The sequence below is a fragment of the Xenopus laevis genome, chromosome 6L (assembly GCF_017654675.1).
Source record: "Xenopus laevis strain J_2021 chromosome 6L, Xenopus_laevis_v10.1, whole genome shotgun sequence".
NCBI lineage: Eukaryota > Metazoa > Chordata > Amphibia > Anura > Pipidae > Xenopus > Xenopus laevis.
This window is the reverse complement of record NC_054381.1, coordinates 42,574,906-42,593,523: the sequence shown is the minus strand read 5'-3', so window position 1 is coordinate 42,593,523 and position 18,618 is coordinate 42,574,906. Positions and strand designations below refer to the sequence as shown.

Sequence of the window (18,618 nt, the reverse complement as noted above, 5' to 3'; positions counted from 1 at the left end):
TTACTTACCTCATCATAAAAAGCAATCAAATTTGTCTGACATGACCTATCATAAAGCCATGCTCATTGCTGCTCATAATGCCATTCACCAGGACAAAATTTTGAATGTGATCCCTTAACAAGGCTTCAAATAATTTACTCACCACAGATGTCAAACTTACTGGCCTATAATTGCCAGTGTGAGATCATAATCTCCAATCCATAGGTACCATACCAGATACTGTTTTATTATTACATAGAAAAGGAAACGTTTTAAACAAAATGTAATCATTTGATTATAATGGAGCCTATGGGAGATGGCCTTTCAGTAATTCTTTGTGAAGAATGGATTTCTGTACTGAAATATTATATTTAAAGTCTATTATTTATTTTGAGTTTATGATTGTTCATACATAAAACATACTGTTCTGGTTTGAGTTTTGTTTCTTTTGCAGGAAGGTTAAAAAGTAACATTTGCAATTTAAGCAGCCATATTTTAATGTCTGGAGCCAGGTTGTTAACTACGATAAGCACGTGTTCCTTGGAAATGCATTGATCATTTTCTTGTATACTTTTGTCTGCCATGATAAGCACATGTTAACATCGTCACACACCGGGGCCCATTCACTAAGTTCGAGTGAAGGAATAGAGGAAAAAAAGTTCTAATTTCGAATGGTCGAATATGGCTACTTCGACCATCGAATGGGCTACTTCGACCATGACTTTCGACCTAAAAATTCGATTCGAACTAAAAATTGTTTGACTATTCGATAATCGAAGTACTGTCTCTTTAAAAATTTCTTCGACCCCCTAGTTCGCCACCTAAAACCTACCGAGGCCAATGTTAGCCTATGGGGAAGGTCCCCATAGGCTTGCTAACACTTTTTTGATCGAAGGATAATCCTTCGATCGATGGATTACAATCCTTTGAATCGTTCGATTCGAAGGATTTAATCATTCGATCGAACGATTATTCCTTCGAATTGCGCAAAATCCTTTCGACTTCGATATTCGAAGTCGAAGGATTTTAATTCGGCAGTCGAATACCGAGGGTTAATTAACCCTCGATATTCAACCCTTGATACATCTGCCCCACAGTGTCTCATGGACAGAAAATGGGGCAAAAACTGACATAATATCCTGTTTTCCTGGTTTTTCCAGTCTGGACTGTGTTTTGTGACCAGAGGTGCAACTCTTTGAGCTCCCAGTATGAAGTTGCACCTTACTATGTATGGAGCTCTGCATACAGAAGGTAAAGGGGCTTCATGTGGACATACCCTGGAATGTCCCTAGTTTAAGCATCATTTATAACATTACCGGGGATTGCCCGGGATGCAAAGCAAAACACCTGCTATATGGTTCATTTGTGCATGTGTGACCTTGCACTGGATTCAATATGGCGCAAAGACCTGAGTGCAGATTACACCCAGCAATAACTCGTAGTGATTGGGGGCATTGACAGGGCTGGGATGGAGCTTGGTTGAGCATATTATAAGATGCACTCAGAATACCACTGGACTGGCTTGTTGGCATAAGCCCTTGGAGACTTTGTGGACACAGAAAAGTCTTGCAACAGGACATACGGAATCCTGTGAGCATTAAATTGAGTGCAGCAAGGTATTCATTTATAGGTGGTTTGTTGTCTTGCTACACAGCACTTAATGGAATTGCTGACTTTTTCTCAGCAAGATTATTTTTTTAAAACTTCAGTTATAGTGAATTGTATGGCCTAAACTATGTTTCTTCAACTCTTTCGAGTAGCCCAAAACTGATCTCCTGCTCTGTGTACAACACAAGGATTTCTTTCTGCACTATGTTTAAAAATCTAATTTCTAAAATAAGTAAATGATGTTCTTTAAAGAACTTAACTTGGCCTTGTGTTTATACTTCAACGTATAAAATCCTGCTTGTTATTACTGCCCGTTTCCTTACTCTCAATTAGACTTTATTCATGGAAAGTGGGGAAGACATGAACAAGAAATCTCTGCTAATTGATCCTCTGCATGTTATAAACACTATTAAGAAAGTAAACAATTTCATCTAGATGGAATACATAATGTAATCAAAGAAGGAGGAATGTGATCAATTTCTCAAATGTATAATTGGAAATGTATAATTGGTTACAATTAATTTTTCTACTGCATGCAACTACTATTCTTTTGTAATTCGTTTATATATGGCAAAGACACAGGGCTCTGCTCATGCAGCCATTAGCTGTAGATATGTTGTCCCAAATGCTTCATTACACAATTAATAAGGTCATCATTCTGTTTATGTCTTCAATTTGACCATTCTCCCAATTGCTAATTGTGTTTTGTTCATGGCTGTGTCATTAATGTCATTTCATTAAACAGTTTACACTATGGGGGTTATTTATCAAGGTCCGAATTTATCTCAATATCAGCTGCTACAAACTCCGATCTAAGCCGCTCGGGTTTTTAATGCTTATTTATTATTACATTTTCCAGAAAATTACCTTTGTGAGAAAAGCTCAGATTTTCACGATTTTTTCGTGAATTTTCCCCGAAAACTCTGAATTTTTCAGAGTTTTCACCCGAAAGCTCCGAAAACATTGTGAAATTGCCTGGAACCCCTGACACAATCAAAAATCAATGGGACTGTTCCCATTGACATTTATGCAACCTCGACAGGTTTGAGATGCCGTGTTTTTATATTCTGGCTTTTTAGCCCACGGGGTTTAATAAATTCGGAAAAATTCGTGATTTTTTTTAAAACCTATTATAACACAAAAAATCAAAAAAATTCCGGATTTTGGGGTATTCGGAGTTTAGTAAATAACCCCCTAAATGTCATCTTTTCATTTCTTTTTCTGTTTACCTGCACAAACTATCGATCCTAAAATGGTATACTTTTGCAGAAAAAGATTGTGTATGTAAACTAAAGATGTACTTTTTGATTCTGATTTTTAGACTTGCTTAATCATTTTACGGATCTTTCCAAAAAAAAATTAAAAAAACAGATGGTCAACAGCCAATTTAACCACACAGGGGCTAAAATAAGTTTAATTTTAAATCTTAAAAAAGAACCATTTGAGCTTTTAGGCGTATAATAACTGGCCATATAGTTAAAGATCCCTGCCTATGTCTTTGGCACCTTAAGAAGCATTGGTGTTTAATATTCCTAACTTATATGTACAGGTATGGGATCCATTAATCGTTATTCAGACATCAATTTCTAGAAGGGCATCTCCCATAGGGGCAGATTTATTAAGGGCGAATTGTCGCCAGCGACTGCTTCGACCCATCGCTACACTTCACCAGGCGCAAATGTGCTCAGACTAAGCTAATTTACTAGAATGTGGAGTTTCGTTGTGGGTGTCGAACATGGCGACTTTTCGCTAGCGTTACTTCTGCAATGCGAGCATTTGATAGTTAAGATGCGCTAGCATTCATTTCTGCCTAGAGAAACTTTGCTAGGGTTTACTTAGTATTTAAAAATTTTTTAGTATACTAAATTTGTGGTGATCCAGATTACAGAAATACCTCTAATACAGAAAACACCAGGTCCCAAACATTCTGGATAATAGATCCTTTACTCGCATATATATGTGTACAGGTATGCAACCTGTTATCAAGGTCCCATACCTATTGTTGTATGCTTTACTCACAGTATCATGCTACAAAAAGTTTAAGCAAACTGCTTCTTCCTCTGCACCTTGTGGGTCCTATGGGGTCCAGTTCATCAAGTTGGATTACGTGTCTGCCTAGGTTGGCACACTCCCATGTTCAAAGGCTACTGGTTCTGACACTGAAGTACAGGTGCTGGCATCACCTGGAAGGTATGGATAAGAGACTCAGTGGATAGACTTAGGGATCTGTATGCAAACCCTGGGCAGTATTACACATAAGAAGGCTGTCATCTTTGTACAGCTTATTTTGACTCCTAATCTACCAAATAACTTCCGCTGCTTTAAAAATTAAATAAAAACTAAATAGGGATACAACTGCAAAGTTTGCAAATGTGTTGTAATCAACAGTTACTGGTCAGCTGTTTGAAAGGAAACATCTGATTGCTTGTTTAGTATTACCAGATTGTGCAAATGTTGTGCCAGTATCTTCTTTGAGTGCTATATTGTTTAGGATATTTTCTATTTCCCATTTGATTATGCTGTTTGACAGTGACGTAACTAGAGGGGGGCGGGCCCTGGCACGGGACGCGCTGCCGGGCCCCCCTCCGTACACCCGGAACCGCCCGGGAATTGTGGCGCCCCCTGCTCCCCCGGTAGTTACACCACTGCTGTTTGATTCTACAATCTTTCTTCATTTTTTCTTCCTTCTTACTCAACTATTCTTCCACCATCACCCACCCTTCGCTGTCTCATCTAGTATTCCTTTATATTTTACTTGCTTGGATCCATATATGCATATTTATCAGTTATTTGAACTCATGTCTGGGTTCCAAGCCAATACATTTTAAAATCAGCAGACCTCTGTGACCTTAAAGGAGAAGGAAAGTAAAAAAATAATTCCTACTTCATTAGGTTCATCAATATGCCCCCTCCTGAAACGCTATATTTAAAATTCGCATTTTGCTGCTGTATCCGTGCACTTTCATGTCGAAGATGCGGCGCTTGTCATAGTTTGGCGCCGCCATTTTAACCTAATCGCGTCATTTCCACCCTGCGCTTGATCCGTAGTGCGCATGCGCTCCCTTCGTGACCGCTTGACGTCATCTGAGACGCATCTGATTGCCAGCACGGAGTCCATCCTGCAATTACAGACAGACCCGCTCGCTGGATGGCTGCCTTCCCCTTTAAGTTTTAACTGTGCTCGCTCGCTGACAGTGACTGAATGAAAAGCAGAGCGAGCGCAGGAGATAAAAACGCTTCTCTTAGTTGCTTAGCAACGTGGAAGCAGGAGCGCTATTGGCTGCTTACAGAATGGGGCTGGATGAGAGAGGTCAGCGCTGACGTCAGCAGAGATCACATGATGAAAATGTCAGTACTAACCACGGAACTCAGAGGTTTTTTCTGCGCATGCACAGGGCACTGCAGATCCATTCTGCGCATGTGCATGCCCTATTCTAACAGATTTCTGGACTGCAGACAGGGTATGTCAATTTATACATGTTTAAACTTATTTCTACATCGATTGCTGGTAAAATATTAATGTAAAAACTAAGGAGGGAAAGGATACTGGCACAGATACATACTTATCATTGGCAATACTTGGAGCCTAATATCATTTTTGACTTTCCTTCTCCTTTAACACTTACAATTAGATTTAACAGGGAGATGCATGAGCTATTTTATACATGTGGCAGTATTTGTACCAGCAATTACATTGAACATATAATAACAGTTGCAAACTAGTTTCAGATGGATGGTTCGTATTGATGAATTATCAATCCTTTTTTAACCACAGCCATTCTCTTCCATCCAAACAATATGGGTAGCAGACCAAATAGAAAACACATTGACCATTAAGGTAAGAGTACCATTTTTCTACCTACGATTATATGTTTGAAACAGTATACTTCTTCCTTATGTTGTTTAAATATCTTGAAAACATGAGTCCTTCAAAATAAGATTGCTAGACTGAAGTCACTGTTGCCTGTACTTCATCTATTTCCAGGTATCTGCAAGTGCTTGGTTCCTCCAAATCGGGAAAATGAATCTGTCAAAATATCTATGACCACTTATATATGTTTGTTCTCATTCTGTAGACTATTGAGATATTACTACTATCCTTAAAATTTAAATAAAATATACTGTATAACCAAATCAATACATAATGCTGCCTTCCCTAGTTACTTCTCTAAAATATGCCATTTATTCTAAAGTAGCATGCCTTCATCACATTAAACAGGAATGATATAATTATCTGCAAATTACATTTTTATCAGTTTGGATGACACTTTGCAAAACAGTTCCCTTAAAAAAGGGTCAAGGAATTCTCTAGGAGGTAGTGAAACGGATACTTTATTCATTGCCACAGCGTCAAATAAATGAATGCTTTAATTAAACCTTCGGAATAAAAATATTGTCCTCTCTAAATGCTAACATAGCTTTTTTTTTACAGGGATCCTACAACCCCTTTTACATAATGTCATTTACTACACACCCTCATTAGTGTTGTATCATAATACAGACAGAGTAGGCTTCAGTGATAAATCTGGTACACATAAAGTATATGGCACCATTCAGTCTAATAAGAACAACATAGAGCTTTGTGTGCCAGGTGCTTGGCTTGAGCCTGCTCCTTCAAGGGCATCAAGAAAAGGTTCATTTTCCTTTGAGAACTGATCTAACTATTTGTACAGAAGGCCATATTCAGTCCAGAATACATTTATGCAGCCTTTCTTAAACTGGACCAGAATAGAAACATAAGAAGTCATAATCACATTTTAGTGTAAGTCTAGTCTTAATAACCACCAATTGGTTTTAGTGTTTTTAACTCTCTTATGTGCTGTTTTGGTTGAGACCTCTTCCCCTCTGCTAGGTGGGGCTTTCAGGGAGGTACAGTAACCCCCCTCCGTACACCCGGAACCGCCCGGGGAGGCCCTGAGGGGGTGCGGGCCCTGGCCCAATCGCACCCCCTGCTCCTCCGGTAGTTACGCCACTGCTGTTCCCTTATCCCTTGTTACACTGGTAACATGCATATTTGCCTTGTTTTAACCATTGTGCAACTACATTATCTGTAAATAGCATTAGGTTGTTCTAGCCTTCATGCCTCACTTGTTTTGAAACCTTAGCTCCCATCAAACTCATATGAACTAGAGAGAGATGTGGATAAGCAGCTAGGAAAACTTTATTAAGTCACATCTACATTTTTATCATATAAGGCATATCATTATCCATATCAAATAATGCATTTTGTTTTAAAATTCTGTTTCATATTTTACAAATCGTGATATCATTAAAATATGGCACAATATGGTAATGTTTTCATTGAATACTGTGATTCCTTCCTGTTTTCCTTCCTATAATATGTACTTCTTGATATCCTTTAATCAAGGGGGTGTAGAGCCAGTGACCAATTAGGGAAATTCAATGTAACCACTTCTGAAAGAGGCACCATTCATATATCTAAGTTGTATACAAATATCTTTTTAACCACACATGTTCTGTTCATGTTTATAGAGTCATTAAGAAAATGAAAGGTTAGAATACAGAAAACTGAAAGATGTTTAGCCAAAATTTCTCAACATACAGGAAGAGAAAAATAAGTAAAAAATTCAACAAACATACAAAGTGGTCTGCTGTCTTTAAAAACAGATGCTTTAAGTTCACCCATGAATTTACATCAGTATGTTCTTATTTAGTATCTGAAAACACAGACATAGTCCTAGTGACTATAGACATGGTAATAGGCACTAATAGTATATACCCAAGCAGTAACTCAAGAGTTAAAGAGGTACTTATAGTAATCACAGGCGTACCATAAATGTGTTGCAAATAGTCCATATTTTGCATTTAAAGCTGATTCAACATAATTTCTAAAAGTGTTGACCAATGATCACCAAACCTTGTATAACTCTGGTCTACATCCAGTTCTAATGCTTTGGAAGTTGCCATTGATTTATCAGGGCAAGTTATAAGACCATTGGGTGCTAACATTGCTTTGCTATCCTTCCAGACAGAATAGATGTTGCTTGGCATTTTTGGAATTATAAGTAGATAGACATCCAGCCTCATGCAGTGTTTTCTCTAGTTAGGCCATTATACAAAGGGAAAACCGCAATTGAGGGAAGCCATTCAAGCACAAGATACACAGTAGAAAACAAATACATTCTAAAGAATCCCATTTTATGCTAAAAAGCATATCTGTTATCTGCTGTGTAACCTGGGCCTTTCTCCTTTTCAGCTTTGAATGGCTGCTACCATGTCTACACAGAAGCTAGTTTATATAAACTATAGAAGTCTTTCTGAAGCAAACACACCCGTTTTACAAGGGCAACGGTAAATTATATTGTCATTCCATTAAAACTCTTTCATTTTTTGGTGTTACTGTTCCTTTAACCCCCACGGAGAGGAAATCACTACCTTAGCAAACAAAGGACCCTCTAGGGCAGGAGTCCCCAACCTTTTAGACCCGTGTGCCACATTCAAGTGTAGAAAAAGTTGGGGAGCAACACAAACATGAAAAAAAGTTCCTGGGGATGCCAAGTAAGGCCTGTGATCTGGTAGCCCCTATGTGGACTGGCAGCCTATGGGAGGCTCTGTTTGGTAGTACATGTTTTTATACAACCAAAACTTGCCTCCAAGCACAAATCCAAAATTAAGCAACTGCTTTAAGGCCACTGGGAGCCACATCCAAGGGGTTGGTGAGAAACATGTTGCTACTACTACTGCTCTAGGGCATCTAAACATCTAATACTTCCTATATGAAAAACACTGAAATATTGGGTTTTCTACATAAACAAGCACTAAGAGGTGCAGTCTTGTGCCCTGTGGTGCTCTAGCACTTACAGCTGGGGATTTCATAGTACTGAGAAAATAAATAATTTTACAGCATAAATAGTGAACACATCCAGTTGCTGTATAACTGTATATAGTGGTTTGCTTAGCTCCAAACTCTACTAAGTTGTACTGAAATGGAGCGCACTGCCATTCCAAAATGTTGGAAGTGAAAGTCAACATAGAAAAAAAACCCACTTGATTACATTAAATTGCATGATTTATTAGGGTGGAGTTTTTTTTATTGAACAGCAATGATGGTAACTGCTTTGAACAAAATACTGAACATTTCCAAATTAAAAACATGCATTTTCTGTGCAGTAACAAATCATTTTTGTCCGAACCATTAATCTTCTCTTGCAGTTTGCACTGGGGATTAACAATCTGGAGGGATGTTAGAGTTTATCTGATAAAACAGTTGTGATAGCCCAGCTACCTCTTCGTTGCAACAATGCAATACACATTTAAATACAATACAATCATAGCAACACATGCAAGGATTTGAGCAATTCACAACAAAAAAATATTAATGCACATCAAATCATTACAAAAAATATTTACTACATCAATGGTCCCCCAGACTTTGCTACTGTGGTAATGATACTAGTAATAATGTCTTAATTACCTTTTATTTTTTTAAAATCAACATTATTCACCAACTGTATTTTAATAGATGATTCCCTATTTTACTCTCAGCCCATTTCCAGCAACTATTCTAAATTGTGTAGGACCCATAGGGTTAACGATCCCCTGTGACTTTAAATGCCTATACTTCCTTGTGCTCTGGTTGCTGTGCAAAAGCCCATGTATCTACTTTTGCTTATTAGCATAATGTGTACAGTGTATGATTGGCTGATGGCAAGTTCCTGTCACACTTCAGTACAGTGCTGGGCAGAGGGTGGGGCTTCCTCTTTCGCCTGCCACTCCAGGAGAGAGTGGTTAGTAATGGGAGCCTGGAGTCTCAGTAAAGAGAAGGATTGGTGAAGTTAGGGATACAGGGACCCTGTGAATGAGGTGAAGTCAGGACAGGGTAGTTCTCTGTCACAGTAATTTCTAGGAAAGTGAAGCAGATAGAGCTAATTTAGCAAGAGCAGCCTGGCTCCAACTAGGAGGTATAGCAAAGGGGTAGCTCTCCCCTCAGGCAATACTTGTATTCTGTAGTGTAGGGCCATCACAGCCAAATATGGATTTAGGTTTAGTGAGTTCCCTGATCCCCTGTGTGAGGATTCAGGTCACGGTACAGAGATCCTGAGGTTGCATCTATCCAGCATCTATCCAGTGTGGTACGCTATCTCCACAACTGTGTCACAAGGTGCTGGCTCTGAAATGCTGTGATGTTACCTGGTATGTAATAACCCTCAAAGGATTGTGCAGTATCCAAACCCTGATTTGTGCTTTAAAGGAGAAACAAACCCTTAATTAAAAAAAAAACTACCCCTACCCTACATAGACCCCCCTCCCTCCTCCTCCACCCCAGCCTAGCTGCTACCTGGGCAAATGCCCCTTACTCTTTACTTACCACTCTGTACAGATTCTGTCCAGCTGAGTTCACGGGCTCCATCTTCAGCCACTTCGGTAATCTCCGGAATGAGACCAGCGCTTCAGCACAATTTTCGTGAGTTTTGGCGCATGCACAGTGTCATGGTCGGCTCCCTAAATCCAGAACCAATTCCAAGCACCCTGGTCTCGGCTCGTGCTTCTGCCTGTAGTAGCCGCCTTTGGCCTCGGGAGGAGCCCTCAGCTACTCAGATGCTGCCAGGTCTTAAAATGAGAGGTGCAAGGTGTGGGGTTCTGGACAAGCAAAGGGGCACGACCGGATAGCAAAGTCTTTTGGTCAAGGTACAAGGCGATAGGCAGAGTCATAATCAGGACAGGCCGAGTCGAGGCAGGCAGAATACAACAAAGTCAGGCAGGCAAGGGTCAAACCAGGAAATCAAGCCGAAGGGTTAAACAGGAACAGAGTCGGATATCAGGCAAGGGTCAAACCAGGAAGTCAAGCAGAGGGATGCAGCAGAATCAAAGTCAAATAACAGGCAAGGGTCAGATTTTAGAAGGTAGAATCGTCAGGAACAGGCAGGGGTCACAACAGGTAATCAAAAGCAGGTTTCAGGAACAGAATAGCAAAAGCTAAGCACCAGGAACAAACTCCTATAATGGGCAAATTGAAAATCCAAACTGTGCCTTTAAATATTTTTACATTTCGCGCCTTTAAATAATGAACGCGCACCCTAAGGGAAGCCGGCACAGGAACAGACTGGACGCATGCGGCGGGCTTCCCTGCCAGAGACACAGCAGACGCCCCCGCATGCCAGGGGCACACCACTAGACCACCAGGGTAAACAGATTTTATTACACACCCTTGTCGAGAAGCAGAAAATTGCTCCAACTGCGCGTGCGCCGCTACGCCAATCTCAATCAGAAGAGAAGAAGATGGTTGCCATGAACTCTGCTAGACATAATTTGCACGGAGGGGTAGGTAAAGAGTTAGGGGCATTTGCCCGGGGTAGCAGCAAGGCAGGGGAAGGAGGGAGGGGGGTATATGTAGGGTAGGGGGTTAGGGTTTTTTTTTATTAAGGGTTTGTTTCTCCTTTAAGAGAATAAAGCCTGTTGATTTTTGTTTTGTTTGAGAACTTTCTGGCCTCCAATTCTTTTGTTTAGTCACACAACACCATTCCTTCACCCTTTCCTGTAGCAAAGGCCCATCCTGTGGAGAGAGGTTCAAATGTAACCTGTGCTCTGCCCGTTTCCTAGCCGGACAAGGTTTAGCCTGGCCTAAATAGGGTTACTATTGTAAGTTCTGACACCTCTGAAGGTGTTACAACATGAGCTGGCAGATTCAGCATTGCCTAAGAGATCCATAGTTTGACCCTAATGTTCTCCTTCCAAATCACTTCAGTCAGTTTATGTTTTGAGTCATATGTTCTAAATAACAATCACTGATGGTGGCCTGTTCATTGAGGTCTGATGTCATTAGTGAGAGAAAGCACTGAAAGCATCAATAGGCAAGAGAAGTCAGACATTCTAGGTTACTAATTTTCAGAACTAAAGCTAACAAAGCTGGCATGAACTAGACAGGGCAGTTAGAATGGTTGAAGGTTATAATACTTCAAAGAGTAACAAACACCAAGATAAACAACACCATCCCTGACAAAGCCAGTTGCCATTGGTCATTCCTGTACTCCTGCTTCTCCAATTCTTGGGGGAATTATAGCTTTCCTTTACAATTAATAGGACACTATACCCCACTAAATGTAGTTAAAACTGGTATAACTGTATTCCAAAATGCAGTCAAAATTTTGTGACTCCTTAATGTATCCAGCAGGTTTTGGAGGAAAAAAAATCAATTGAACGTCTCTCACCTCTTTTACTCTGATGGAGTCAAAAAGCTAATGTTCATTATGACACCATGGGGCCTATTTATCAACAGTCTAATTTTCATGGTTTTAGTGGTTTTTGAAACCACGACCCAACTCACAAACTTGAAAACTACGAATGCCATGAGATTTTTAAAAAACTCAGAATAAACAAAGCACAAACAGAAAATTACACTGAACTCTGCTCTAAAAAATGGAATACCTCAAAAATCTTCTAAAAAAACCTATAAAAATCTGAATTGATTTAGATCGGTCTACAAGGATTAGCTCAACTCCCACTGACTTCTGTAAGACCTGGTAACGTTTTGTCTTATTGGTTTTTGGGGTTTTTACTCTTAATTAATCTTGAATTTTTAGAGCTTTTTAAAATAATGATTTGTGGAATTTTTTTTTAAATCTGATTGTTAGTAAACGATCCCCCATTTGTAAGGGGACTTTATCATGCTTTCTTTAGTTGAATGTAGATGTAGTATTGCGCCAATCAACGCACATATTTTATTTAGAACTGTTGTTATGGCAATGCTGAGGTTTTTTTCACAATTCCATGCAGTGTGTTTTATGAGATATGTATTTAGGATTATTAATACCTTAGTCTCCAAGCACATAATGGAATGTATTCTAATTACTATAATGGTTTCCAAGGAAATGTTAATATATTTCTTGGACTATTTTTTGATTTTGAAAAGAATAAATTAGAATAAAAAAGATATGTAAACAAACATTTTGGCATAATATATCTGTAGTGGTTTAAAGAGTTCTAGTTTTGTAAATATAACTAAAATCTTAAAGGAACAGTAAAACAAAAAAAAAATATTGTTTTAAAGTAATTAAAATATAGGGGGTTATTTATCAAAGGCTCGAGTTTTAAAGGTTTGTGAGCTTTTTCATACTTTGAATGAACTAATAACTCAAATGGTTTCTAATTTATGAAAAAACTCAAATGGGAAAAACTTGAATCATTGAATTTGCTTTTTTGAGTTCAACCCACCAAAAAAACCCAGAGTATCATGAAGGCTATGAAAATTCAAGTTTTGACTGAAAAATACCCTTGAAAACTTGAATTTTACAGGTAAAATCAACTCAAACTTTGATAAATAAACCCCATAATGTATGGCTATTTTGCACTGGTAAAACTGGTGTGATTGCTTCAGTAACACTACTATAGTTATATAGTGCTATGTAATAAAGCAGCCGTGTACACATGGGAGGAAGCCATTCAAAGAGAAAAAGGCTCAGGTTACTTAGCAGATAGCAGATAAACGCTGTAAAATATAATGGTGTTCTACATGCTTATCTTCTTATCTGTTATCCACTATTCAGCCTGTGCCATTTAGCCATATTTCAACTCTCTATCACTAAACAACAGTTTGTTTATATAAACTATAGTAGCGTTTTTTAAACCAAACACACTCATTTGCACGTGTTTTTCAGGGGTCCAGAAAAAAATGGTGTAAAAACCAGGAAAACATAATATTAGGCAAATGTGTGAAACCAATCAGTGATTCCTTTTTTAAAGCCAGCTGCAAAAAGAACAATGACTGCAACAATATGATTGGCTGCCATGGGTTACTGCCCATGGGCAAATTTGCCCAGTGTTGGTAAATGACCCTGATTGTTTCTTTGAAATATTTCTGGCTGCTGTGGTGTAAGTCTCTTGGCCCAAGCTCTCCTTTCTGTACTATATTATCAGCTAAAAGGGTGGTTTTGGTTAGAGCCTGCTCTTGCTTTAGATTGATGGTTGTTCTGGCTAGGGATGTAGCGAACCACCGAGTATGTGTTCGCGAACGCCGTTCGCGAACACCGGCAAAAAATGCGAACAGTTCGCGAACTTCGAACATCCGAAAATCGTTCGATTCGAACGATCGAAGGATTTTAATCGTTCGATCTAACGATTTTCGTTCGAATCGAACGAAAATCGTTCGATTTTAGCGATCGAATGGTCGAACGATTTTGACGCGAACGCCTATTGGCGAACGTCGCGCGACGTTCGCAAACTTGCGGCGGACGCGAACAGTCGAAGTTCGCGCGAACTAGTTCGCCGGCGAACAGTTCGCTACATCCCTAGTTCTGGCAATTCTCAAATCATGTAAATGTAATTATGACAATCCTTAGCAATTCCAAAGAATTACAACATCCATGGATTATTAAAGAGCACTTTACTTCCCAACCATCAAGTTAGAAAAAGCCAAGAAGCAGCAATAGGCCCGTCATCACTGCATTTCTGTTTATTACTAGCCAAAGACTTGTTTTTACAGTTCATCTCACTAAATATAGTGCTGTAAAATATAGTGTCTGAATGATTTTCTAACTCCAAAAAGAGAATTAGCTCTGCCTCTGCAGTAACATTATACTGAGAGTATTTATATCAGTAACATTGTGTTTTTCACTTGATTCCAACCCCATCCCCTGCTTGAAACTATGGAATGAATATTTGAGTACATTAACTTCAGTGGGTGAGCTCTACAGCTCTCATGCTAAAAACAATTGTTTGCACCTTGAGATGAAGCCTCCTTTCTTTTAAACTCAATCCTAACATATAAATTAGTTTTTTTTTACTCAGAAATTTTTATTAGTTTTACAAAAAGAAAAGTAAACAAAGTAAAATAGTGCACAATTGCATAGTGGACATCGTTGCACATAAAGCCTCGTGAACATTGTATGCAATACAATATAAATGGCATAAGTTATCACATAACAAACGCAAGATTAAACAATGCCACAAAAATCTCCAATTATAGAAAAAAAAATAAAAAATAAAACAGATAGAAAAAGAATAGGAAAGACAGATAGAGTTCAGAGAATAAGGTCCCCCAAATATGCAACAGAAAACACAATGATGCACACAAAAAATCTGTCACAGATCCACTATGCATACAATGCTATAAAAGAAGCTGTTTGGTTGCCACATAGCCAATCCACAGAGCCCAAATTTCCGAAAATCTGTCATATAAATTAGTTTTAACCCTCTTACTTTCAGCACTTCATACTGCTCCGCAAACAGCTCATTAATAAGAAGTTTTCCCATAGTATAGAAAAGAATTTGTAAACATAGATTCCACTTTTAGGCAGTTTGGAAATCCTTTAGCCTTGTCAGTGAGGTAGAGTCTATGTGATTGGCAGGGAAAAGGTTGTTAGAGATCAAAGGTTAGCCATTTTGTGTGATAAAATACCACCCGATCTTTGCGCTAAAGTAATGATCTTAAAGCGATACTGACACTGAAAAACTACTTTGTAAAATAGGAATGTACAATAAGGGGGTTATTTATCAAGGTCTGAATTTATCTCAGTATTTCTAACTCCGAGCAGCTCTGAATTCCCGAATGGACCTTATTTATGAAGAAAAAAGCCTGAAAAATAGGGTCAGACAAAACTCCGAAAACTTTGGAGCTTTTCCGGAAAACTCCGGGTGGTTCGGAGTTTTGTGCAAAAACTACGATTTTTTTCGGACCATTGGATATCGGTACGGGAATCAGTGCAGACACTGGGACCTTCCCCATTGACTTATACAGGACCAAGAGAGCTTTTAGATGCCCGGGTTTCGGATTGTGAGTTTTTAGACCATCAGACTTTAATAAATCTGGAATAATTTGTAGGTTTTTTTTTTGCTCCGAAAACTACAAATTATTTGAAGTTCGGATATTCGGAGCTTGATAAATAACCCCCTAAAAGTTACCTTTCATGTTGATCGTTTTTTGCTGAGAGGTTTGTTTTTGTAAGCAATTGTTAGTTGAAGTTTCTAAACCTGACTGTTTTGCAAACCTGACTGTCCCATCTCAGCCTGTCAGTTAGTTTCTAATGCTAACAGACTCCTGCTGCACAAATATGGCAGCCCCCACATAGAGGAACATGGGGCATCAGACAGGCACTGAAAAGCATTGTGCAAATACTTTATGGCAAGGTTGCTTTCAAAGGTAATATTATGATAGATGTAAAAAAGAATTTAATTTCTGGTATCGGTATCTCTATAAAGTGGTAAAATTTGCATACCAGAAGTTTAGGGGCAGATGTTTACATTTTCCCCTGATAAGATTTCTATTTTTAACATTTTTTTTTTACATATTTGATCTGAAAAATGACATGGTTAAAAACTTTGCAGCATATGTGGCTAAATCACAACCTTGAATATGAATAAACCTGCCTTTGTTGATGGAGTTTATGCATGTTCATTTTTTGTAACATATAGTAAATATCATGCATTATACCATATAATGCTCACTCAATATAATGCTTAACCATGCAGATGTAGTATCATTACTGCCTAGGTCAATGAATAAACTGCTTCAAATGTACAAGTTTACTTCCACTGAGTTTGTTGGCAGTTCTTAATAAAAATCCCCAAATGTGCCAAACATTGCCAAATGTGCAGCATTCCTATTTACTGTATGCAGGGGCGTAACTATAGAGGAAGCAGACCCTGCGGCTGCAGGGGGGCCCAGGAGATATAGGGGCCCCATGAGGCCCAAATTTATAAATTCAATAAATATTGGTAAAAGTAGTCAACTTCTAAACATTTTGGGGGCCTGAAAAAATCATTTTGCTGTGGGGCCCAGTAATATCTAGTTACGCCACTGACTGTATGTGTGTGTGTGTGTGTGTGCAACAAACGCCTACAATTAAATTGCCTGTTTCCTTACAATCTGTGAATATATGTGTATATGGCTTCAGGATCAAAATTAATTAATGAATTAATTAACTAAGTAATACAGTTTGTGCTGTATTATTATTATTATTATTATTATTATTATTGAGGTTCAGCCTAGAAAAATAGCCATCCTCACTGCATAAATTTCATAAATAAATATATATCTATATACCTATCTGCTTTATTCCTATGGGTTTCAAAAAACCATAATCAAATGATAGAATATTTATATAGAAAAAATTACAATTGGGAGAATTACATTCTATATCATTTTGATTGTGTCTGTATGTACAGATAAGTTGGCGCAAATATAACCGTTGTTCTGTTATAAAAGAGAAATGGAATGCAGACGTAATTAACAAATGAGAAGGAAAAGGATTAAAAATTATATTGTGTATTATAGAAAGATGGTATTGATAGATAAACAAATGTCACAATTTCCATACCTTGATAAAAGAGAATAAAATGCAATACAGGCTTTCTCACTCAACCCCTTCCCCTCACCTTTTCCCCCCTCTCCTTTTCCCCCTTTATAAGGAAAGGTTATAAAATTGTTAACACATAAATGGGTTAGTGTAAGGGCCCGAAGGCACCGTTGGAGTGAGGACCAAGGAGGAGACCAGACCAGGTTCGCAGTACAAGAAGGATTTATCAAAGACGTAGTCAGGGACAGGCAAATGGGTCAGTACAGGCAGCAATCAACAATACGAGAAGGCAGGCAAGAGTCGGTACACAGTATATCAATATAAGCAGTAGGCACACCCAGGAACACAATAGCTTGGAACCTATAATTGGGCACTGAGTCAATGACAAGTCCGCCTTTAAATAGGCAAAGGGTTCGCGCCAATCTGGACGCAGTGGCGTCATTTCCGGCGCGCCGGCGTCAGTTCCGGCGCGCCGGCGTCAGTTCCGACGCGCCGGCGTCAGTTCCGGCGCGCTGGCGTCAGTGACGCCGGCGCGCTGGCGTCAGTGACGCCGGCGTTCTGACGCCGACGTCCATTCCGACGCCGGCGCTGTTGCAGGCGACCAATCAGGGAGTGGGACGAAGATGATGCAGGAGCCATGCGGTGGGGAGTAATGCCATCTTGGACGCCATCTTGGGAGACAGGTACAGCATCCATTACAGTACCCCCTCCTTAGGGGGGGCCCCAGGACCCCCAGGACCAGGGCTAGAAGGAAAGCGTCTGTGAAAATTCCGAACAAGGAGAGGGGCATGAACATCGGAGCTCCTCACCCAAGAACACTCTTCAGGACCGAACCCCCTCCATTCGATAAGGTACTGCAGGGAACCTCTAGAAAATCGAGAGTCCAGAATCTTCTGCACTTCAAACTCCTGATGACCATCCACAAGAACAGGAGCTGGGGAGGAAAAAGAAGAAGAAGAAGAATTTGCAGGCTTTAGGAGAGACACATGGAAGGCATTCGGAATCCGCATCTCGGGAGGAAGTTGCAACCGGACCGCCACAGGGTTGATGATGTCTATGACAGGAAAGGGGCCGATGAACTTCGGACCCAGTTTGGGTGTTGGAACTTTGAGACGGATATTCCGAGTGGAAAGCCAGACCTTGTCTCCCAGGGCATAAGGAGGGGAGGAAACTCTTCTCTTGTCAGCGAACTTCTTCTGTGCCAACGAACTCTTCTCCAGATTAGCAGTAGTAGCATGCCAGATCGCCATCATGTGGGCAGCTTGGTCATTGGCAGCAGGAACATTTGTGAGAAGAAGATCCTGAGGAAAAGCCAACGGATTAATACCATAGACACAGAAAAAAGGAGACTTTTCAGAGGAAGAGTGTAAGGCATTATTATGGGCAAACTCAGCCCAAGGAAGGAGGTCAGCCCAATCGTCTTGGCACAAAGACACATGACACCGGAGGAACTGTTCAAGGGCCTGATTGACTCTTTCTGCTGCTCCATTAGACTGGGGATGGTAAGCTGAAGAAAACTGAAGGGAAACACCAAGGGAACTACAAAGGGACCTCCAGAATTTCGAGACGAATTGAGACCCACGGTCAGAGACGATCTCCGCAGGAAAACCGTGAAGTCTGAAGATATGTTCAATGAATAATCTGGAGAGTTCTGGAGCAGAAGGAAGTTTACGTAAGGGAGTAAAATGTGCCATTTTGCTGAATCTGTCGATTACCACCCAAATCACAGTAAAACCAGAAGAAACAGGAAGATCCACAATGAAGTCCATCGCCAAATGAG

At 39.6% G+C, this 18,618-nt stretch overlaps 1 protein-coding gene across 1 annotated transcript in view; it reads right to left on the bottom strand.

The window, feature by feature from the left end:
* Positions 1-18,088, bottom strand: part of LOC108718638 — a 36,473-nt gene extending 18,385 nt beyond the window's left edge. Inside the window, exon 1 of the mRNA XM_041565611.1 lies at positions 17,648-18,088. Within this exon, the coding sequence (XP_041421545.1) occupies positions 17,648-18,088 (441 nt within the window). The remainder of the gene's footprint in view (positions 1-17,647) is intronic.
* Between the last annotated feature and the right edge of the window lie 530 nt (positions 18,089-18,618).